This window comes from Biomphalaria glabrata, chromosome 1 (genome assembly GCF_947242115.1).
Source record: "Biomphalaria glabrata chromosome 1, xgBioGlab47.1, whole genome shotgun sequence".
NCBI lineage: Eukaryota > Metazoa > Mollusca > Gastropoda > Planorbidae > Biomphalaria > Biomphalaria glabrata.
In genome coordinates, this window is record NC_074711.1 from 3,244,079 (window position 1) to 3,269,979 (window position 25,901).

Consider the following 25,901-nt stretch of genomic DNA (forward strand, 5'->3'; position numbering starts at 1 on the left):
GTCTATGAATGTTCTTTTCTTTCGTTCTGTCCTCCCTTGTTTAGTCTACGTACAATAAAGTTACCCCCCTTGTGTACATGTAGTGGGGGGAATTTATTTTTATGTATCGGTCGTTCTTATGTAGAGCAGTGTCGTCAGCTGTTAGATCTGAATAAGATAACAGGGCGTTCTTTTTTTCTCATTATTTCTTAGGGTAAAAATAATAGAAAATCTATATTCAATTGTGTAGCATTTGTTTAATTCATAAAGTCTGCTTACTTTAAAATTTCAACTCAGAAGACAAACCACTTGGAACTAAATATCATAAAGTAAATCTCTTTAAATGTAGATCTATTCTAATTTCTATTTTATTCTTCTGTACTTCTAGATCTAATAGTAAATTGTATTTTCTGAACCAAATATAAAAAGTGTGTTGGCCAAATTTTTATTTCAAATAGTTATTTGGAAATATTGATTCGAATGCAGTATTCTTAAATTCAACGAAACCTGGCCCTCGTGCCAATATTGACCGAGTTTTTGGATGTTTGACTTCTATCGATTTGGCTGCCGTGCTCACAGAGTGTTGTTGGATAGTCACACAGTGAGCTGTGTTACAAAATGAAACCGTTACGGCTTTGAAGGTGAGTTTGGATTTTTTTTTTTAAATCTACTATTATCTGATCTAAGTCACGTGTTAGTAGGCGGTACTGTAACACCGCAAAGAGTATGTAACTTAAGCAACAGATGATAAAGGTCAAGTTATCGCCAAGCTTTGAGTTTGAGAATTCTCAATGTTAGCACTCACATTTAAGATGGGCCTGGGGGTTGGGCGGTCGATGGAATCATATGTGCCTCTTAGACTTGTCTCACATTAAACTAAATGTTAGGTGGCGGTGAGGGGTTAGGGGTTATTGTGTTAGTACTGTTAATGTAGACAATAATAGAGATGTTAAATAGTGAAGTGTACAGGCATCAGCAGAACACCGTATACAAGAAATGTTTAAAGTTTAAATCTAGAATCTATATCTATTAGTATAGTAGTCTATTGAGATAGAGATCCAGATCTAGTAGGCCACTCAAAGAAATAATTCTACTGCGTGACAATTGGAATAGACTAACTAGTGGACTCTATGCACAGCCTTGGGGTGTCAACTAAACTTTATTTAATATATCTAGTGTGAAATATTAGTAGGCCTATAAGTTGTATAACTTACGAAAAATGTGTATATCTAAATCTAGATCAATGTATAGTCATGAGCGTCCAGCTGTGAAGGCTAGTTTTAGTATGGACAGAACTATGGCAAATTAAATTCACCCTCGTCAACAAAGACCAGACCCATTAGGCTCTCCCCCACTCCGCTGTGTTAGGATGGGCAGCCAAGCTGAACCACCAGTATGCTGTGATGAACATATTTTAGATGGCCTTGACTTGGCCACGGCTGGGAAAGAGTTTTCATTAATAACTTATGGAGTATACATTACTTGTATACTGTTGCGTTATTTTTTTTTTAAACAAAATTTACTATCACACCCAGAATTCTAAATTCTGTTCTCGGATATCTCTTATAATAATAATTTCTTTCAATGATCTTTTTTTTTATAACGCAACTTTCTTGCTTAGTAGCATGTTAAGGCCATAAGGTCCAATCTCTTTTTATGGATCGGTGGGGAGAGGGGGGTATCTGCTGCCTTTAGACGCCCAGCAAACTCAACTCAGCTCGAGTCGGGTTTTGATCTCGAGCCCCCTTGATAGGCAGCTGTTTTTCGCCACCCAGCCACACATCCAAAAAAATGCAGCAATGTTGTTAACTCTTTCTCTCCGTTATTATTTAACACGTTCTGATGGAATCAACGTTGGTATCGTCAGTTGGGAGAGAAAGAGTTAAGTCACACAGATCAGAACAGGACTTATGGCAGTGTAGAAAGTGCAGGCGCACAGAAAGGAGGGGGGGGTTAGTCTTGTTCTATTGACCATCAGTCTCTATCCAAACAGAATTCGGTTTCTATGTGGGTCATTTGTCTGTATCGACTAGCATTCCCATGTGGGTTAAAACTGTTCAATATGAGATACATTCATTGCCCAGCAGTGCACGATTGTAGTCCATTCAACTAAAGAATAGCAAGACTACGACCATAGCCTTGGGATATTTGAAAGCCTTTAATGGATCGATAATGCTGACCTGAATCATTCCGGATATTGCTTTAGCAAATTACTCATAATTCCTTTGTGTCTTACAGTATTGTATATTACCGGTATATATAGATCTAGATATCGTTTACTTTGGGCTTTTACGTCTGCAGTTTGTGCATGTGTTTACATGTTTTGTAAAAAGCTCAATTTCTGTCATATGTGTCTTGAAAAGTACTCAGTTTTTGTGAGTGCACAGTTTCTGTGTATGTGTTTTGAAAAGTGCACAATTTCTGTCATATGTGTCTTGAAAAGTACTCAGTTTTTGTGAGTGCACAGTTTCTGTGTAGGCCTATGTGTTTTGAAAAGTGCACAATTTCTGTCATATGTGTCTTGAAAAGTACACAGTTTTTGTGAGTGCACAGTTTCTGTGTATATGTTTTGAAATTGCACAATTTCTGTCATATGTGTCTCGAAAAGTACGCAGTTTTTGTGAGTGCACAGTTTCTGTGTAGACCTATGTGATTTGAAAAGTGCACAATTTCTGTCATATGTGTCTTGAAAAGTACGCAGTTTTTGTGAGTGCACAGTTTCTGTGTAGGCCTATGTGTTTTGAAAAGTGCACCATTTCTGTCATATGTGTCTTGAAAAGTACGCAGTTTTTGTGAGTGCACAGTTTCTGTGTAGGCCTATGTGTTTTGAAAAGTGCACCATTTCTGTCATATGTGTCTTGAAAAGTACACAGTTTTTGTGAGTGCAGTTTCTGTGTATGTGTTTTGAAAAGTGCTCAATTTCTGTCATATGTGTCTTGAGTTTCTGTGTATGTGTTTTGAAAAGTGCACCATTTCTGTCATATGTGTCTTGAAAAGTACACAGTTTTTGTGAGTGCACAGTTTCTGTATATGTGTTTTGAAAATTGCACAATTTCTGTCATATGTGTCTTGAAAAGTACACAGTTTTTGTGAGTGCACAGTTTCTGTGTATATGTTTTGAAATTGCACAATTTCTGTCATATGTGTCTCGAAAAGTACGCAGTTTTTGTGAGTGCACAGTTTCTGTGTAGACCTATGTGATTTGAAAAGTGCACAATTTCTGTCATATGTGTCTTGAAAAGTACGCAGTTTTTGTGAGTGCACAGTTTCTGTGTAGGCCTATGTGTTTTGAAAAGTGCACCATTTCTGTCATATGTGTCTTGAAAAGTACGCAGTTTTTGTGAGTGCACAGTTTCTGTGTAGGCCTATGTGTTTTGAAAAGTGCACAGTTTTTGTGAGTGCAGTTTCTGTGTAAGTGTTTTGAAAAGTGCACAATTTCTGTCATATGTGTCTTGAGTTTCTGTGTATGTGTTTTGAAAAGTGCTCAATTTTCTGTCATATGTGTCTTGAGTTTCTGTGTATGTGTTTTGAAAAGTGCTCAATTTCTGTCATATGTGTCTTGAGTTTCTGTGTATGTGTTTTGAAAAGTGCTCAATTTCTGTCATATGTGTCTTGAGTTTCTGTGTATGTGATTTGAAGAATGCACAATTTCTGTCATATGTGTCTTGAAAAGTACACAGTTTTTTTGTGAGTGCACAGTTTCTGTGTATGTGTTTTGAAAGGTGCACAATTTATGTTTTAGGTGTTCTGAAAAGTGCCTAATTTCTATGTTTTATTTTAGCGTTCGCACAATGTCCGTGTAGATTGTAGAGATTAAAATACTACTCACTAGAAGAATAAACATTGCTACACCTACTAGGCCTGAACTCATGGATGTGCTCTAAATAACTGAACAACTTTACTACAATAAAATGGTGATAGAGAAAGTTTCTGTGTGCTATTCAAGTTATTGGTTAGTTCCCATTTAAATCTAGTAATATGTTTGTATGAGAGAACAATGATATAGTGAAACAAGAGATTCACTGTTATCTATTAGTACTATGTATGTGTGTAACGGAAGTACTCTGTTCATAGATTGAATGTCAAATAAATATATGATCTTTTTTTCCCCTTCCTCTAATACCCCTGCCCTTCCCTTCACTACTTCCTAGTCGGGCTGTCTTTGAGATTCTAGGAAGTAATGGACATATTTTGTACTTAACGATATAGAGCAGCGGTTCTCAACCTTTTAAGCTCGGCGACCCCTTTTTACAATCCCCCACTCTGATGCGACCCTCCCCTCCCACACACACACATACAGCAATAGAAGAATAGATAATAACAATCCATATTTTCGATGGTCTTAAGCGACCCCTGGCAAAATCGTCAATCGACCACCAAGGGGGTCGCGACCCACAGGTTGAGAACCCCTGATATAGAGGAAGAGTCAATGATTAATCTTGATTGAGTCATTGCAACACTCTTCCTCGATTCTCTGTCTCTGTCTTTCTCTCTCTCACACAGAAACACAAACACATATAGGTCCATTAGTTCAAACCAAGTGTTTCTAAGAATGACATAAAAATAAAAGGACATTTCCTATTCCATATGCTAAGACTAATTCTTATAAGTTGGCATATTCTTTTCTCCCTAGCGCCATTAAAGCATGCCGAGGGTGGCATGAATCAGCCATGAAAACAAACGATGTAGCATTAATTAACTAATTAACATGCGGAACTAGAGAGACACACGGGTACGCGTAGGATTGAATTGTCTTTAAAGAACATCTGTAAGATAATAGTTTTAAAGCCTAATGTTATGATAGGATTCACAAGAGTACTTCATATACACCCCTACCTTTCCCGTGTATAAACTATATACACCCCCATCCTTCCCGTGTATAAACTATATACACCCCCATCCTTCCCGTGTATAAATTATATACATCCCCATCCTTCCCGTGTATAAACTATATACACCCCCATCCTTCCCGTGTATAAACTATATACATCCCCATCCTTCCCGTGTATAAACTATATACACCCCCATCCTTCCCGTGTATAAACTATATACACCCCTACCTTTCCCGTGTATAAACTATATACACCCCCATCCTTCCCGTGTATAAACTATATACACCCCCATCCTTCCCGTGTATAAACTATATACACCCCCATCCTTCCCGTGTATAAACTATATACACCCCCATCCTTCCCGTGTATAAACTATATACACCCCCATCCTTCCCGTGTATAAACTATATACACCCCCATCCTTCCCGTGTATAAACTATATACACCCCCATCCTTCCCGTGTATAAACTATATACACCCCCATCCTTCCCGTGTATAAACTATATACATCCCCATCCTTCCCGTGTATAAACTATATACATCCCCATCCTTCCCGTGTATAAACTATATACACCCCCATCCTTCCCGTGTATAAACTATATACACCCCCACCCTTCCCGTGTATAAACTTTATACACCCCCCACCCTTCCCGTGTATAAACTATATACACCCCTACCTTTCCCGTGTATAAACTATATACACCCCCACCCTTCCCGTGTATAAACTTTATACACCCCCACCCTTCCCGTGTATAAACTATATACACCCCTACCTTTCCCGTGTATAAACCCCATCCTTCCCGAGTATAAAGTATATACAACCCCATCCTTCCCGAGTATAAACTATATACAACCCCATCCTTCCCGAGTATAAAGTATAGCCCATGTTGTCCCGTCACTTGACTGGAAAATTAACAAATTGCTACGGTACTTTTGAATCTACTATTACGGTAATTTTACAAAAAATGTTTTTGAAGTAAAATTTGGTCGCGAAAGAATGACAATGCAGTTTTGTTTTAAAAGGCTATGTAGTATGTAGGATCGACGCTTATTCCGAAATTTGACAGTTATTTAAATATTATTTGAGATAATTAACTCCCAGTATTTGGTTGAAGTTTTTCTATAACCTCGACCGTGGTCTTGATAGACAGGTAGACAAGTTCAATGGAGTTTAAAATAAAAAGCTTGGTATTTGAAAATTTAAAAATAAAAAAGAACAGCTTGGTGATTGACAATGAAAAGTTTGGCCTAAAAATGTTGGGAATCCTGGAGCAATTAGCGCTCCTTATCGACTAGGGATTGTGGGGTTGTCTTAATTCGAATATAAAACATAGGCCTACATCTATAAAGTCTAATGCAGAATTTCGAGGGCGCGTTAATGTAAAGCATTTATCAAGTTCTTTATAATAACCATTTTTTAACCTCTGAGGCCAGTGACCGTTATGTTGGGAGGGGGGGGGAGTTACATGTGTTAATGATAGAGATAATCTATGTGCTAATGATAGAGATAATCTATGTGTTAATGATAGAGATAATCTATGTCACATGTGTTCAACTTGAACCTTGAGTGACTTAGTCTGTTGAACCGTTGGGGCACCACACATGATCCATTCTTATATTATTTTGCCATGAATTGAATCTCTTATTGTTAAAGGTAAAATAATCTCTAAAATTAATATAATAGTAATTCATAAGTAGCTGACGAGCCTGGTAGAATATTAGCCTATTTTTAAGGTGGTTGGGTCCAAATATTTCTAAGTAACCTGATTTTAAAATCTGATGTCTTGAATCATTTTGAATGTCTGTTTATGTTATCAACACAAGGAGTTCAACGATTGAATCAATGGACTCTCTATCTAATCTTATCGTGACCTAGGAGAGCATCAGTCTGATTTCAGTGTCGAGAGATATTGCTTAGCCTATAAAGGCATTCTTAACAGATTTTTAGGTGCGGCAAAAATATTCAGCTTGCCTATTCATGTGAAGGGCGAGGTACAACAAGGATCTTCGAATGAAAAACAAAACACAACAATGGCATTATCATTACATATTTATTGGGTTCCTCATTTTCTAACAAGAGCTTTTTAAATTTTTAATTTAATACATAAAGCGAATCAATTTCAACCTATCATTAATGTAACCACAGACCTCTATTTCTAAGTCTATGTTTGTGTTTGTTTTATATGTTTCGGATGTTCCTTCAGAGCTGAAGATAATTACTTCCTAGTCCATACCTCCCGCAGGACGACGGGGGATGGGAGCGGGCAGGGTTTGAACCCGGGACCATCGATGAATCTGAACGACAGTCCAGCGTGCAAACCGCACGACCAGGCAGCCATCCTGCCAGTCATCCCAGTCTATGGGAAACAAAGAAAAACACTAGAAAGGCAATACATTTAATTAAATAAGACAACACCTCGATCCTTTTTAAAACTTATAAAGCATTTTTTTTCTCTTTAAAACTAACGATTTTTAGATTAAAAAACAATGGAATTTTTTGGTACCCCCCCCCCCTTTTTCCCCGAGAAAGTTTCCTGGTTAAGCGAATCTAGATCTAGTACACTTTTATAATATTCCAATGATAATAGCATTTAAATCTAGATTTAGGCCAATAATAGAATATGCATCCTCCGTTTGGGAACCCTCAACTCAAGAAAACATTAAGAAACTAGAACAGAAACAAAATAGAGCAGTGAGATTCATAACAAACGAATATTCACATTTGACTAGAGTAACACCTTTAGTAAAATCACTAAATATAGAAAGCCTTCAGGATAGAAGACTTGAAAGTAAAGTAGCAATTATACATAAAACACTGAACCATAATCTTCAAATACAAAAACAAAATTTAATAAAATACTCTGAAAGACACAAAGATAAAGGCACATTCCTCGTTCCATATGCTAGGACAAATTTGTACAAAAGCTCCTTCTTCCCTAGTGCTATTAGAGCACGGAAAGGGTTGCCTGAGCTAGCCAGGAAAACCAGTGACTTGGCAGAATTTAAGTCTTTGGTTAATATGCATGACTTAATGTAGACGCGTAGGACGTAATCATCTTCTTTTTTGAATTAACGTCTGTATTATATAAGATAAGATATGGATAAGATAAGAAGATAGAAGACGATGCGCAAAGTTTTCCTGAACATTAAATTATTAAACTCTTGAATCAATAATACCTTACACTCTGGAACTCCCGAAAGCGATAGCCTTTTCAAGAACGCGAAAGACCTTTCAAAACCGATGTTGGAAATATACCTAGATCTAGATCTCTAGCCAAATTTACATTTTTTTTATTTCATTTCTTACTTGAAAAAAAGATTACGGTCAAACTAGATCTAAATTTATAGTAAAATTGTTGAATAGTGAACATAACATAATACATAATGATAATGAAACTAAAGCAAACATTCTAAACAAATACTTTGCATCAGCATTCTCAACCCCAGGAGACAAAGACATATTACTGAATTTGAACCAAGTAGACAACATAGAAGATATAGTAGTACAAGAAAATGGAATTCAAAAACTATTAGCCAACACCAAACCAAATAAAGCTTCTGGACCTGATGGTATTCCAGCTAGATTACTCAAAGAACTAAGTAATGAGCTAGCCCCAGTGTTCAAAATACTCTTTCAGGCTTCACTTAACCAGGGCAGAGTACCAAAGGACTGGAAAGAAGCTAATGTCACCCCCCTATTTAAAAAAGGAGAAAAATCTGACCCAGGGAACTACAGACCAGTATCACTTACCAGCATCACATGTAAAATCCTAGAACACATAATATGTAGCAACATCATAAACCACTTAGACAAACATAATGTCCTCACACCATACCAACATGGCTTTAGGAAATATAGATCATGTGAAACACAACTAATAGGACTAATTGATGATTTTTCAAAAGGTTTAGATAATAGTGAACAAATAGATGCTATCTTACTAGATTTTTCTAAGGCTTTTGACAAAGTTCACCACCATAGTTTGCTTAAAAAATTAAAATATTTCGGCATTAATGGTCCACTGCATCAGTGGATTAAAGACTTTCTGATAGGGAGAGAACAAACTGTAATAATAAATGGCTCTAAATCAACACCGATAACAGTAAACTCAGGTGTACCTCAAGGTACAGTCTTGGGTCCACTACTATTTTTAATTTACATAAATGATTTACCAAATTGCATTAGTTCAGGAACAAAAGTCAGATTATTTGCAGACGATTGCATAATATATAGAACAATAAAAACAACACAAGACACAGATATTTTACAAAGAGAATTAGATGAAATACAGAAATGGGAATCAAATTGGAGCATGTCTTTCCACCCAGAAAAATGTCAGTTGTTAAGAGTAACAAAAAAACTAAAACAAATTAATTCCACTTATCTTATTCATGGCAAACCAGTATCACAGACTAAAAACGCAAAATACCTAGGTGTTATAATAAATGAAAAACTATCATGGAATCCACATATTGATGAAACTACAAAAAAATCAAACAAAGCATTAGGATTTATTAAAAGAAATTTCTATAAATCAAATAAGAACATAAAACTAAAATGTTACTTAACCTTGGTTAGGCCAATAATAGAATATGCATCCTCCGTTTGGGACCCCTCAACTCAAGAAAACATTAAGAAACTGGAACAGACACAAAATAGAGCAGTGAGATTCATAACAAACGAATATTCACATTTGACTAGAGTAACACCTTTAGTAAAATCACTAAATTTAGAAAGCCTTCAGGACAGAAGGCTCAAAAGTAAAGTAGCAATCATACATAAAACACTGAACCATAATCTTCAAATACAAAAACAAAATTTAATAAAATACTCTGAAAGACACAAAGATAAAGGCACATTCCTCGTCCCATATGCTAGGACAAATTTGTACAAATACTCCTTCTTCCCTAGTGCTATTAGAGCATGGAATGGGTTGCCTGAGCTAGCCAGGAAAAGCAGTGACTTGGCAGAATTTAAGTCATTGGTTAATATGCATGACTAAATGCATGACGCGTAGGACGTAATCATCTTCTTTTTTGAAGTAACGTCTGTATTATATAAGATAAGAAGAAGATAAGAAGATAAGCCTTTTTCTTTTTTTTTTTTTTTGAGATCAGCGTCCAGATTCCTCCATGAAGTTGTGACTAGAATAGAGGTATAGTAAAAACACACAGACACACACAATGTGCACTAAATAGAAAAGTGTAAAAAAAAAAAAAAAAAGGCTTTTTTTTTTCCATATCATGTTTGCGCATGCGCATGTAAAGTGTATAAACTCACTTAGATCTATTCTGGAAAAAAATCCTTGTCTTCGTTCGTTTGATGATTCACACATTTCTGGAGGGAGGGGCGGAATTCTTGTCTATTAAGTGCAAAAAACAAAACAAAAAAAAAAGGGGGATGATCTAAGACGAATGCTAGAATCCTGTTCCTGTAACGGGGGTTAATGTTTTCTCGACTTCAATGCTGAGAATAGCCAAGGAAAAAGAGAGAGACAAAGAAGGAAGACTAGTGCTAGAAAATGATTTCAAAATATGGAAGGTGAAAAAGAATTATCTACACCGTCTGACCTTGATATCGTAAATCACTCAATAGAGATCTAGGGTTTTGCTGGTTTTTTTTTTTTTTTTTCGTTTCTTGACGGATGAATGCTAGGAATGTGATGTGGTTCTCGAGGCCAAGCATTTCATCTTCTTTAAATAAAATTTCAAACATTTTTAAAATCTGTTTAAAATGCTCCAAATTCCAAATACTTGGCGTTATAGTTTACACCCTCACCCATTTAAAAAAAAAAAAAATTAACATTTAAAATTTGAAACGCCATATTCTATTTTAAAGTTATTTGTACAAAGTTTATATCAACTCTGTATGTCTGTCTGTCTGGCCATAAGTTAATGCACGTTATTTCTCCCACACCCAATCTCGGATCAAGTTGAAATTTTGCCAACTTTTTTTCTTTTACCTGACAAAACAAGAATCAATTTTTTAAAGATTAACCAATTAATTTACTATTGGTAATTAATTATTTTGTTTGGTATCGAACATGGGAAAAAATTTACTAGACTGATGAGGCGGTTTAAGTTGAATTAGCCCCCTTTATACTTTGTAGAGTAATGTAGAGTGATATAGGTCGCTGCTCTAAAGTTTTAACTAACAATAGATAACTATAAGACCTTCTATTTTCATAAGCACTTCGATGGCACAGTGGTTAGTGTTTTGCTTTGAGGCTTGAACCCTCTAGTTCGAATTCAGGTCGTTCAACTTTTTAAAAATATGCTTTAATAAATGTACTTTCCCAACTGGTCCTGACAAATGATAGATCATTATTGTTAGTCTAGATCTATTACAAATTTACTTATATGACTGGTCCAAATTGTTACAACTACTCTTAATATAAGCTTTGTTTTTGGTTGTTTTTTTTTTCAAAATTTTTTTGTATTTTTCTTGTTTAAAATGTTATTTTCATTTATATCTCGTCATCTAAACTTTATTTTTAAATCATCCAAATTGGCCTGACTGATTTATAGGCTAACAAATAGTAACAAAGTGACCAAATTATTTAAAGCTTTAGAAACTGGGTCAGCTGATTCATAGTCATCCAAATGAGGTTCAATTAAGGACACTGGCGAGAATTGAAGAGAACTCCTACAAACACTATTCACAGACCGTTCTCTCTGAAGCGTTTTATGGCAGACCCCATAGCTATGTAGCACATAGAAGAAATATCGGGGAGTTTACCTGGTGTGCTCGGCCTTTGGCCTCAATTCTTACCCAACTAATTACATTTTTGCTTGGATCCCTGCCAGGCAGAACAGCAGTTTAGATAGGCCGATAGAGGAGAGCTTCCATGGGCATCGAGTTCCAAGAATGTTCCACTCAACTCTTGAGGCCATTACAAAGAAAAAGATTCGTCAGTTTGACAGTGTAGATCAGTGATGCCCCACCTAATTTGACCAGCGGGCCGTTTTAATTTCCGACACTCGTCTCGCGGGCCACATGACCGAAAAGTTTCAAAAACGAAATGAAATTGTTCTGAAACTATTTTGGTAGAAATTGTGAATTTAATTAATAGGTTATTTGACATATTTTTTTGACGCGTCAGAAAACAGCTTCATTTCTCTACTTAAAATGTGAGCAACAGTGTAGATAGCGTTACAACCGACTCAATTTTTTGGTCTCTTTTTGGTCAATATTCACATGGATCCTCCAATCTCTAGGCGTAGTTAAACAATCTTTTATTTGCGACTCGAACCAATAATGCCGCCATATTTATTTTATAGTGCCTTTTTTTATGTTGTCGTTTTATTAAAAGTCATTTGGATCTGGATCTGGCCCGCGGGCCGTATTTTGGGCATCACTGGTGTAGATTATCATACAGCTATATGTTGTCAATTTACTAATAGCAGAAAAAAAAGATGATTTTCTATCCAGGTCAGTGTGCCATTCAGCTATTTTAACGATTGTTGTGCGTAAAAGCCTACCATCATCAATCAATAAAATATTCATCCAACTCTACCCCCACTCAATAGTAGGTCACTATTGACCTACTGCCTCGTCAAGTGTTCATGATACATTAGAACTAGTAAATATCGATCAGCTCAATGGTCAAGTTGGTCACTTTTGTACTGCATCTGTATTTCTGATCTTCGTTGGCATGGACATTTTAAAGAGTCGGTCCACATCGTTTGAGCAACTAAAATACCGTGACGTTGAACAAGAAGAGAAAGCGATACGGAGAAATGTGACAGCATTAGAGAATCTCAAGCAAAATGTAAGAGAATGTAACGAGGAAGACCAGGAGAGATTTTATAGAACCATACATGCAATAAGCGATGTCATGGGGGGCTAACTTGATTGATACCCATAGACATAAATAAATATAGACTGGCCGATTAATGAGTTTTATGATAAAAGTATAAAAGTGAAGTTTTCATATCTATTTAGCCATAACCTATATAAGTATTACATTATTTTCACTAGTGTTTTTTTTTTTCTTAATCTCTAAGAATGAAGATCATGCAATTTTTCATAATTCGGAAATCCGAATACAATAGATCTACATGTTTTCAAGTTACATGAAGTTACTCCCTTCGGCCAGTCTATATTTATTTATGTCTATGTTGATACCATTTACCGACTAATTATCTCAAGAGTTGCTGAACTTTGTAAGCCCGAGATCTCTGCTTTATGACCGCTTGTTAGCTCCCCACCCCACATACAGGCTTTTTTTTTTTAATTGCTAATTTGTGCCATTTTTATAAAGCGGACCTGTGATTTCTTTGATGTGTGTGTATAATGTGTGGATGTGCTACCAACGGAAGAGCTTAGAAATGTGTTTCTGCAGTGCTAAAAAGTGAAAACAAAAATTATCCTATACCTTTAAAGTACATAAGCTTATTATTCTAGGCACCAAAATGCTCCAAACTCTTGCTGTTGATAGCTATTCACCATGGATGAAAATCTGGTTGTACGCTATGCACTTACGTCAGTCACCATACAGATCAACAGCATATGACTTCCTAGAGCTGACATATTGGAATTCAGCAAGTCTGGAACAGTCGAAAAGAACAGTAATTTGGTAGCATTCTCTGGCAGGTTGTTGGTGTTTTTTTTTCAATAACACCCAAGCGCCGCCTATGCCGTTGCTATGCATGACGCGTAGGACGTAATCATCTTCTTTTTTTGAAGTAACGTCTGTATTATATAAGATAAGAAGAGAAGCCTCAGTGTTCCAACTAATGTGAAGGGGGGGGGGGAATCCTTTATTTTTACAAAGCTTAAATCATCTATCTTTCTGTCTGTCTTTCTGTCTGTCTGGTTCAAATTTTGAACACCTTATTTCTCCGACTTCCTAGTCCCGGATCAAGTTGAAACTTTAAACACTTATTCATTGTTACTAACAAAACATGAATCAGTAAAAGTATTGACCAATTAGTTATTTAAATAGTGGTCACTAAGTAATTCTTTTTTGACATCGAAAAAGGGAAATAAATCTCACAGTATTAAGAAATGTTATAAAATGTTGTTCGTCCCCTCAGATAACCTTTTTCTTTTTTAAAAAGTTTTTTTTTTATATTTTGCTTGTTTATTTGTTACTGTTCTCTAAGTCACGTGACTTGCTCTTGTTCACTCCAGGTCGATATTTATTAAATAGCCCAGAGACACAGTACCTCCCAGTGTTCCCTTCTACACTCATTTATCTTCCCTTTACACACACACACACACACACACACACACTTTCTCTACAAATCGTCATCGTATATCGTATCCAACAGATGTCGAGCCTTGTCTCGTGGTAACTGCATATGAGGTAGATATTCTGTAAAGTAGCTTGACAAACCGGGCTAATCCCAAGGCTACATGCATGTATATATGTGATACACTGATGGACCGAATTTGGAGCCCGAGTACCTACATATAAAATAAGAAAGCTGCACTTTCGGGGGAGAAAAATGAGTGCAAGATGTATAACAATATTAATAATACACAGTGGGGGGAGGAGGGGGGGGATTCGAAAATCCCCCCGGGCCCCCACTGGAGGGGGCCTCCACATGAGTGTTTTTACATTAAATATTAAATATTACGCAAAATGCAGGGGCCTCCAAAGAGGTCAAACCCCCGGGGCCCCCGAATGATGAAAAATTTGGGGGTACGCCACTGATATTACACCCTGTTGTGATGTCCACCTATGACACTCTGACCATGCAGACATCTTCGCGTCACCAAACATAGAAGATTTTCGTTAACCTTCAGTGCAAACCTGCCACGTCATCAGACAGTTCCTCAAGTGAGCATTGTTAATTAACTCTTTGTCTCCATAATTATTTACCACATTCTGGTGGAATCAACGCTGGTATCGTCAGTTAGGAGAGAAAGAGTTAAGAGAATATGCCTAACAGTAATGATTTATTTCCTTTAACTCTTTCTCTCCGCAATTATTTTTCCACGTTTTGAAGGAATTCTTCATTTGCTCATTACAATTTCACTACCCCTGTTATGATTGGGCTTCAATAGCTTTGTTGTTTGTTGTCAGAAAATGTTGTATGTGGTATAGAGTTAAAAGGAAATGCGTGCTCTTTTTATATAATTCAAAGTCAAGTTTAAAAAATCAAACATTAATTTAATTTAATGAGGTCAAAATCAACGATGGTATCGTCGATTAGGAGATAAAGAGTTACGTGTGTTTTAATTCTGGCCACACCCCAGGAAACTATAACTTATTTTAAATAACAAAACAGGTACAAGAAAATGTATAAAATTAAACGTCTAAAAAACAAACTCACAGAATGTTACTAATTAATAATGTTTTCTTCAGTGACGATGTACATATGCAAACAAATCACACACACACACAAAAAAATGTAGGCCATTAATTAAATTAGAATGTTTCAAACTTTTTTTTTTCAGATTAACTCAACCGTGTTGCACTAAACCAATCGGTCAGCTGGTCAGCAGCCTGTGACTAGACACGGTGAAATAGGAGAAACCAGACAATGCCCAGGTCACAGTCTAAACACAGTCAGTCTCTATCAAGTGTGGGTCTCTTAGTGCTATGGAACAGAAAAATGCCTTGATGGTGAGCCTATTGTGTATTGCACTCTCTCTCTCTCTCTCCCTCCCTCTCTCTCTCTTTCTCTCTCTTTTCTTTTCCAAAAAAAATTTAGGATCTAGATCTTATTTACAAATTTAAGAGGTTGCTTCAAAAGAGAAGATAATTACGACCTACACGTATTCATGTGTCAATCTAGTCATGAACTCTCTGAGGCACCGGTGTCACCCTCTAATACAGGGGTTCTCAACCTGTGGGTCGCGACCCCCTTGGGGGTCGATTGACCATTAGCCAGGGGTCGCCTATAAAAATATGGATTATTAGTGTCCACTCTTCTATTGCTGTGTGTATGTGGGGGGGGGGGGTCGCGGCAGAGTGGGGGATTGTAAAAAGGGGTCGCCGAGCTTAAAAGGTTGAGAACCGCTGCTCTAATACTATTTGTTTATATTGGTGGCTAAAACGATGAATGGATGCTAATAGAAAGTCTTATATTTAGACTACTTTAACTATTAGGCCTTATTCGGCCTACATAAGTCTGGGTCGGAAATGGTTGCTACTTAACAGAGTTAAAAAAAAATATATAGATAAGTGCTAACATTTTTTGCACGTCATAAACTCGCAGAATGCACTTCGGAATGTCATCGCGATGTTCTTGAGTTAGAACCCTGCAGCTGGTTTGTGCTAGAATGTCTATGGTGATGTCATAATCTTCATTTTTTTTTTAAGAACAATACACAATGTGTTTAACAAACATTTTTAACGCTTTAAGATTTGACAATCTGTTTCAATATCTTTTATATTTATTTCTTCTGTGGCATTTTACGGCTCGAGAGACAATCTTTTCCATTTGCAACTTCTTGTGTGACTAAATAGGGCAACACAGTAGCCGTCATCTGTAATCACCCTGCGCCGTGGCACTTTCACCCTTCTTTCTACTACTGTTGTGTATATGGCATCTGCGATCCGGGACCCTTCCTTTAAGCTCGCTCTCCGTGTGGATCTATACAAGTAAAGTAAAGTATCCCTTTCAGACCTTGCGATCTTATGGTGCAGCTGATGTAAGGGTCGTCTGTTTTTTGTGGCCCACGGTTAACAAAGTTGTCATTCGGCCAGCCTTTACTTTTCCCCAACTTATATCAGGTACCCTGGGTGGACTCATAGGCGCCCTAAAATCCCGAAATTCAAAATCCAAGTCTTCACCAGGATTCGAACCCTCAGTTCGGACGCCAAGCGCTTTACCACTCAGCCACCTCGCCGCCGTTGTGAAGCTATCCAATGCCACTTTTTCCCAGTCGTTAGAATCGATTTCCAAGAACTTCATGTCACGTTTGCATACTTTTATACTTTGAAAGTCTTTTTTTAGGTCTGTATTCGATTACCAGCAGAAATAAAAGATGCATGTCGATTTTTTTTTCAGAATGACATGGAAGAGAAGATCGCCGTGGTGTCAAAGAAGGCACCACGTCGACCGTCCAATGTGGTCATATCGTGGCGATGTTGGCTCATCGTGCGTATCCTGGCCGCTGTGGCCATCTTTTTGCTCATCCTTCTGGCCATAGCCCTGGCTATAACGGTAGTCATCAAGACCACTCCCCCGTACTGCCCAAGTGGTCTGGACAACAGCGGGCGGAATCTAGCCAAGCCTGGGATATTTAGTGATTTAAGCCCAAAGGAAATGATAGCAGTCAGAGATTATTTGCTGGGTCAAAAGCGCCTGGGTTTAACTCCCTTCGCTTCCGCCACTGTCAACTCCAGTTACATCTACATGATCACTTTGCAAAATCCACTCAAGGACGCAGTGATCAAATTTCAGAAGGGGGCCGAGCGGAAGCCCAGCAGAGCAGCCAAAGTAACGGTTTACAGAGGCAATACGGAGCCACCTCGCATCGATGAGTTTCTAGTAGGACCACTTCCGAAACCCACGTACCATCGGCTTGTGACAAGTCCAGCCTACCGGCGGGTACCTGTTCCTTTTACCAGCCGCCCCGTAGACGCCATAGAGAGGGCGCAGTTGAAATCGTTTTTGTACAAAGTAACAGAAGAGCTCCATGATTTGTTTCGAGAAAGCTACGGCTTAACGTATCACAACTGCACCCCACACAAGGATTGCATAATGTTTGAAGACTTCGCCCCGAGGGGAACATCAAGTGGGGAGCGGATGACTTGGTACTGGGCGTACAGGGAAACGGTGGGTTTCTATCTCCACCCTCTGGGTTTTGCCATTCAAATCGATCATCACAGCCCATTCCCTTCGACGTGGACAGTGTCCAGGTTGATATACAACGGTCAATTATTTTATGAAATTGAAGATCTGGTGGAAAGATACAAGGAAGGGACTTTGCGTAAAATCAAGAACATAATGGATAATGTAGACGCGCAGTTTTCAACATTTTCCAAAAGAGGTCACCAGTCATTTGATTCGCCTCTCAGAGGGCCTCGGCTTATAGAACCTGAAGGACATAGATATTCTATAGAAGATCAGTTTGTTCAATATTTCGGCTGGGCCTTTACATTTCATATGAAGTCCACTACGGGTTTACAAATCATGGACCTCTACTTCCAGGGTGAGTCTATCGCCTATGAGATCTCTCTCCAGGACATCACCGCTTTTTACACGGGCTACAGTCCAGAGACGTCTTGGTTGGGTCTCTACGGTCTCTCATGGCTTCTTGGAGCATCTTCCTACGAGTTAGTTCCAGGAGTAGACTGCCCAGCCACAGCCACATTCATTGACGCCTTTCACTTTGCAAACACGGATGCGCCTTTGAGATATAAGAACTCCATATGTGTTTTTGAGCAAACATCCAGCGTGCCTCTGCGAAGACATTATTCCCACTCTAGAGATGGCAAGTTCCAGTCTTATGGAGGCCTTGTAGCTAGCAGTCTTGTTGTAAGAACCATTATAAGCCTTTGGAGTTGTGACTATATTCTAGACTATGTCTTTCACCTAGACGGTACAATGGAGATGAAAATCTCACTCACTGGCTACATCCAGGCTTCCTACGATCTTGCCGGCCAGCGTCCTTATGGCAACCGCATTCACAACAGCGTCCGCGGCAATCTTCATCAGCACTTGTTTCATTGGAAGATTGACCTGGATATCGAGTCTCTGGACAACAGATACCAGACCCTGGACATGACCACGGAGTTCGACACCAGCTTCTGGTACGAGAGCACCCTGAATAAAACGCAGCTCAAATTTCAGGCCAGCCTGAAGGAGGACGAGGCAGGCGCCAGCGTGGCGTACGACTTTGACCAGCCACAACACCACATCATCTACAACATGCTGGAGACTAACAAGTTCGGCACATCCAGGGGCTACAGGATCGTCAACAAAGACATGAGCAAGTTCTTGTTGCAAGACTCAGTGGTGACCAATGCTGCATCATGGGCCAGGTATCAGGTAAGATCAAATTATTTATAACTAGTTCTTTTGAGAGCAGTAGATATAATAGGTTATATCTGCGTCCTTAAAATTTGATTTCCATTAATTTTGTTGCCTAGAATAAGGGTGGAATAAAACATCACAATTAATTTCATGCCTAATCCATCCGAAATGTAGGCCTACATTTATTTTAAAGTTGCGTTCTCTGCCAGTTGGTACTGCTTTGAAACAAAAAATAAAAATCAACCCATCGATACACTGCTAATCAAACTTCATAAGATGTGGTGATAACTTTTGCAGGAGAGGGCAACTATCAACTTTAACGAAATGAAGCTATATATATATATATATATATATATATTATATATACTATTAAGATTAGCCAATATGAACAGCATGTATGCTCTCCTGACACAAAGAAGATTACGCTGGCTCGGACATGTCACCCGCATGCCAGATGGTAGAATCCCGAAAGATATCTTATATGCTGAGCTTGTGGAAGGAGTCAGACCCAAGGGCCGCCCAAGACTAACATATAGAGATGTCTGCAAGCGAGACATGAGAGCCTCAGGCATCAGCGAAAGTATGTGGGAAAACATAGCCAAAGACCGGAGTGCATGGAGACAGAGTGTGCGTGCTGGGACAACCCTTGCTGAGAACAAAAGAATTGAAGCGGCTTTAATCAAGAGGGATAAAAAGAAAGCTGCCCTGTCTGCTAGCCCTAAATCAGAGGCATACACATGTACGAATTGTGGCAAAGTCTGCCGTTCTAGAATTGGCTTGATTAGCCACACCAGATTCTGCCCCGTCTCAAGATTAAGCCAAAACCAGTGACTCATTTGGGCGCATCCATTGCCTTTCGAGACAAAAGGAGCCATACATATATATATATATATATATATATAGCTCTATATGACACCATTATATGTATGTGTGTATGTATGTATGTATTAGTATATATGTATGTATAAAGTAGTAACCAATTTCGACATTTTATATGCACAGACACATCTTCGTCACATATACAAAATATTCGCTTTTACAGAGAAGAAAACTCAAAACCATTCACTACTCATTGTTACACAAAATTTGGCAAGAATCCTTTATTCTAATTCGTATTGACATGACTCTTCTTCATTCTGTTGTGGGGCTCAGATCAGTAATCCTATATGAAGAACCGCGCTTTAGACTTAGACTTAGGTCCTCCCGCGCCGCCCAGCGCATTGGGGGGCAAGCTGTCTCCATAAAGAGATGAACCGCGCAGTGGTTTCCAAATCAGAGTTTTTCTTCTATGGGAGAGTTTGGAGATTAATTAATATGTTTGCGTTTTGAAAATTTAGTTGTTGAATGAGTCTATGTATATTGGATAACGATCGGGTATTTAATATTGAAATTATATAGAAAACTAAGTATAATTGGCGAGTTGTGATTGACATGAATATTAAATCATTATGAAATCGACAGTCTACGCAGGGCCGGCCTTGGATAATTGGAGGCATTCAGCGAAGTGAATATGGTGGCCCCATATGAATTTTTTTTTTTAAATATAAAGAAAGAGTGAAAAAAATATAATTACGTAATTTATTAAAAACCTGCAGGTCTATAGGCTATCTAAATCGAAAAATAATAATTCGTATAACACAATTTCCGTACTTTTGTAAGTTTGACTAGTTAACATAGAGTCATAGTGCTCTACTAAGTTTGAGAACTGATATAAAAAGGGGCATCATTACCAAATTTAAAGGAACTTTTTGAACAAAAATTGTCCAAGAAAAATCGGAAAAATCTTGGAAGGGGGCGGCCGCCCGCTCATCAGGACTAGGTCAGGTCGTCGCGTAGTGGGCGACTGCTGTCAATCAGGACAAGAACAGAGCGATACAAAAACTCGTTCGTACCTCAGTCGGTCAGACTATATCACCGCCACTCGTTGATCAGGAAACATGAAAGGGACCAAGATGCCCGTGTGTAGTCGCTGAATGTACTCTTTATGTTGTGTCTGTTTTATTAATGTGTATGTCATGTATCTTAGTCATGGTCTCAGTCTTAGTCTTAGTCTCAGTCTTAGTCTTAGTCTCAGTCTTAGTCTCAGTCTTCGTCTCACTCTTAGTCTCAGTCTCAGTCTTAGTCTCAGTCTTCGTCTCACTCTTAGTCTCAGTCTTAGTCTCAGTCTTCGTCTCACTCTTAGTCTCAGTCTTAGTCTCAGTCTTAGTCTTAGTCTCAGTCTCAGTCTTAGTCTTAGTCTCAGTCTCAGTAGTCTTAGTCTCAGTCTTAGTCTCAGTCTTAGTCTTAGTCTCAGACTTAGTCTTAGTCTTAGTCTCAGTCTCAGTCTCAGTCTTAGTCTCAGTCTCGGTCTTAGTCTCAGTCTTAGTCTCAGTCTTAGTCTCAGTCTTAGTCTCAGTCTTAGTTTTAGTTTTCGCAGTTTTTTTTTTCCTGTAATTTTTTAGTACTGCGCGGAAGCCCTATGTGGCTGCCTAGTTTGCCTAAGGCCGCACCTGACCCACGTGACACACTTTGTCCATACCAAAAAAAATAAATAAAATTAAACAACAAAAACTCTTCTCTCACTGGCGAAAAGAGCACGTGACAAAAGACCTAGATCTAGGTCATGTAATAGAAACTGGCTAAATCTTAGTTAAAGAAGCGATAAGTGTGTTTGGCGACTTGCTTTTGAGACACGAATTTGTGGCAATGGTCTTCTGAATAGAATGTCCATCATTATAGGGTTCTATGTGGACATATCCATGTATCCATTTGGGATAATTAGTGAAAACCTAGCAAAATAAAAGCCTCCAAATCGAAAGGTGCCTTCACATGTTTTGTTTGTTTGTAAAATGTTTTACATGTTTCGGATGTTCCTTCAGAGTTGAAGATAGTTTACTTCCTAGTCCAAACCTCCCGCAGGACGACGCGGGATGGGAGCGGGCAGGGTTTGAACCCTCGACCGTCGATAAATCCGAACGACAGTCCAGTGCGCAAACCGCACGACCAGGCAGCCATCCATGTATATTGTTACATCAGATTGTCTATCGGAGCAACCTGAGTAGCATTCCCTTTCTATTTTTCAGATTTTTATATAGCTTATTTTCACTCTGTCTGATACAGTGTTTGTAGGTGATTTTTCCCACACCCATTTTTGGATCAAGTTGAAACTTTACACAATTATTTTTGTACCTAACAAAACATGAATCAATAAAAAAAAATTACCGATTAGTTAATTAATTTTTGATAATATTTTTTTTGTTTGGTATCTAATAAGGGAACTAAATGCTACTTATTGAGATATGTGTCTGTATATGTGGAGTTATTTCCCTAAATACCTTTTGTAGGCTACACGTTTTTTTCTCCCACTCTCGGATCAAGTTGAAGTTTTGCTTATTTATACATAGGCTAGTCAATAACAATAAATAAAGCAATAAAATATATTAATAAAATAATAATAATAATTTTATTTATTTATAAAGCGCTGTTAACAAACAAAATGTAGGCTTAAGGCTCTGTAATAACATTACAAACACAAACACGACAGCTAAAGTGACAATTAATCTAACAAAGTTTTAAACAGATAGATCTTAATGTTCTTCTTAAAAGTGGTGTAGCATGTTGTCTGTCTAAGATCAATGGGGAGTGAGTTCCAGACCTTTAGTCCGTGCACTGAAAAAGAACGCAGACCGTAGCTTTTGAGGGAGAAACGTGGCACCACTAGAAGTGTTGAGTCCTTTGAGCGCAGGGCTCTCTGGGGGAAATATGGAGTAATCAGTTCGCTAAGGTACAAGGGCATCTCATTGTTATATATAGACTGATGACAAAGTGTGGCGACCTTGTAATCGATTCTATTCTAGCTTTCTCGGGAAGTCAATGGAGCGTGCGCACGAGCATAGTAGCAGAATCTCGTCTAGTTTTTCTAAAGACAATTCGAGCGGCGTTGTTCTGAATACGTTGCAGCTTGGCTATTTTGTCATCAGGTATACCTGCTAGCACGGCGTTGCAGTAGTCAAGGCGGGAGAGTATGAATGCCACAGCTAGCGTTTTTGTTGACTCCGTTGTTAAATATGATCGGATCTGGCCTAACCCAATTAGTTATCAAGTAGTGATAATTAAAAAGGGATGTTATTCGTGCAGTATTGATGTTACAGTGATTTTGTGATTCTTCCCTTAGATTCGCTTTTGTTTTACAAAAAATATATATATATATATTTTGCTTGTTTAGCATCTACAGAGTGAAGCCCTTGAATTCCTTAATGTTCCCCTATGGCCTACCCAATGCCCCCCCCCCTCCAGCACAAATAACTAACTCATAAATAATTCTATAGCTAATCCTCTGATTCTAACCCTCTGATCATTTAACAAATATGATTATGAATTGTGGATACAGACAGACCACATGCTAACACTACATTCAAGAAGAACAATAAGACCTATCTGTTCAAAGCTTCTTTAGATTAGTTTGTCATTTTAGCTCTCACATTTCTGTTATCACAGCGCCTTGAGCTTACATTTTATTTGTTGACAGCGCTCTATAAATTAAATTATTATTATTATCACATATGTTTTTAAACTGCCAATTCTACAAAAACAAATGTTTCTTGTACTTCCAGATGGCGGTGACTAAATACAAGGACACTGAAGACAGCAGCTCCTCTATCTTCGCCCAAGGAGATCCTTTCGATCCAGTGCTTGACTTCTCCAGGTATCTAGAGGATAACGACACCATTGTGGACACTGACATAGTGGCCTGGGTCACTTCTGGCCTTTACCATATCCCCCACGCAGAAGACGTGCCTAGCATTAGCACCGCAGCCAACCAGTGTAGTGTAATGCTGATACCATATAACTTCTTTGACCATTGCCCAAGTATGGCGGTCAGTGACGCTCTTCTAATAGGGAAGAAACAAAAATCCGCTGGCGTGAATGCTGAGCGAGTGTTTAATTCATTTGGAACAGACATTAGTGAACCAAAGTGTTACCAGAAAGAGACCAGTACACGCAGTTTCCATGGTGATGTAGAAGCTGCAGAAGTTTAGGTATTTCTTAGAATGTATTTAGAGTTTACTTATTCATCCATTCCTCGTAAAATATTTTGTTTACTTGCTTCACGTTTTGTAAATAATCCAATCCTTTTTATGTTGCTATGAGTTTATTTATGTGTAATATTATATAGATCTAATTAATCGGGCGGCAAACAGTGCATATATTATAACATTTTTTTGGTAGAGTGTGATTTAGCATTTAGTTATTAGTTTATGCAAACGTAGATAAGCAAAATTTTAAAAACTTAAAAGTCATTAGTTCTTCTTTAGGTAACATGGATTTGAAAACCATAATCGTCCTCCTTAAGTTGTTGCCATTTCTGGTTGGCCATCAATAAATGGGTGATCCTAATTAACTAAACAGTTCTACTAAAGGGATGATGGGCATGAAATTAGTTCATGAATCCTACTAAATACCCCCACACACACAATTAATAAATAATCTCCCTAGAGTGATCTTATCGTATGAAATGTAGACGTTACTTCAAAGAAGAAGATGATTACAGCAACCAATTCCATGGATTAATAGCACTACGGAAGAAGGAGCATTTGTACAAATTAGTCCTAGCATATGGAACAAGGAATGTGCCTACATCTTTGTGTCTTTCTGAGTATTTTATTATGTTTTGTTTTTGTATTTGAAGATTATGGTTCACTGTTTTATGTATAATTGCTACTTTACTTTTAAGTCTTCTATTCTGAAGACTTTCTAAATTTAGTGATTTTACTAAAGGTGTTACTCTAGTCAAATGTGAATATTCGTTTGTTATGAATCTCACTGCTCTATTTTGTGACTGCTCCAGTTTCAAATGTTTTCTTAAGTTGAAGGGGTTCCAAACAGAGGATGCATATTCTATTATTGGCCTAACCAAGGTTAAATAACATTTTAGTTTTATGTTCTTATTTTATTTGTACTAATTTCCTTTAATAAACCCTAATGCTTTGTTTGATTTTTAAATAGTTTTTTCGTCAATATGGGGATTCCATGATAGGTTTTCATTTATTATAACACCTAGGTATTTTTCATTTTTAGTCTGTGTTACTGGTTTACCATGAATAAGATAAGTTCTTATTAATAAGTGATTCTTAATAACTGACTAGTTCATCTAAATCACTGGCTCCCTTTCAATGGATTGTCCCAAATTTTGAATGTAAGCCAATGACAGTAATAGATATCTATCTTTTGATTTGTCATTTTATTACATTGAAGGCACAAATATAAAGGCATATTTCTTATCACATATGCTAGGACAAATTCATATAAGTTCTCTATCTTTCCTAGTGTCATTAGATCATGGAATGGGTTGCCTGAATCAGTCAGGAAAACAAATGACTTTGTAGAGTCGAAGTCTCAAATTAATAAGCAATACTAAGTTAATACATATATATGCGTAAAAAAAAAATTTAGTTCTGTCTTTCAGACTTTGCAATCTATGAGGCAGATGATGTAAAGGTCATCTGTTTCTGTGGCCCACGGTTAATGAGGGTGTCATGAGGCCAGCACAATGACCAACCACCTTTACTATTCCCTATATATCGCAAAGGGAAACTTTGCTTACTTACAAAGTAAAAATGTAAGAAAATGAAACTAGGGAAAAATGGGAGTGATTGCAAAATAAATATATTACTATTTAATTATATATATATATATATATATATATATATATATATATATATATATATATATATATATATATATATATATACACACACACACACACATGTTCGTTTGCTTGTTAGTCATGATTGAAATGTTCTACTCCTGTACATCCAATTATGAAATAATTATTTCAAATTATGATAGGCATTACCAGCTGTATGCCTAGTAATGATAGGGTGTAATTAGCCCACAGACCCCCTTGTTGTGAGGCTGGCAGGTCTGTGGTGAGCTGAACCCTCAATGAAGACATCGTGCTCAGTCATTGTTAGACCCCTCGTGTGTGGAACACAGTTCTAACACAACATAGACATGGTAGTTAAATAGAGACAAAACTTTTTCAGTTCCTTATAGAAACCAGATCAAGATCAATTTATCATAGTTAAGTGATAATAATAATTATAGCTTTTATATAGCGCTACTTTCTTGCTTATAGCATGCTCAGAGAGCTATCGTCCAATCTCATTTGTG

At 37.6% G+C, this 25,901-nt stretch overlaps 1 protein-coding gene across 1 annotated transcript; it reads left to right on the top strand.

Annotated features, from left to right (window-relative positions):
* On the top strand, positions 1-25,901 carry LOC106079478 (amiloride-sensitive amine oxidase [copper-containing]-like). Its single transcript, XM_056007323.1, has 4 exons — positions 1-620; positions 15,220-15,388; positions 16,779-18,764; positions 23,342-25,901. Exons 2-4 carry the CDS (start codon positions 15,365-15,367, stop codon positions 23,765-23,767), a joined length of 2,436 nt encoding a protein of 811 aa, XP_055863298.1. The 5' UTR covers positions 1-620; positions 15,220-15,364; the 3' UTR covers positions 23,768-25,901.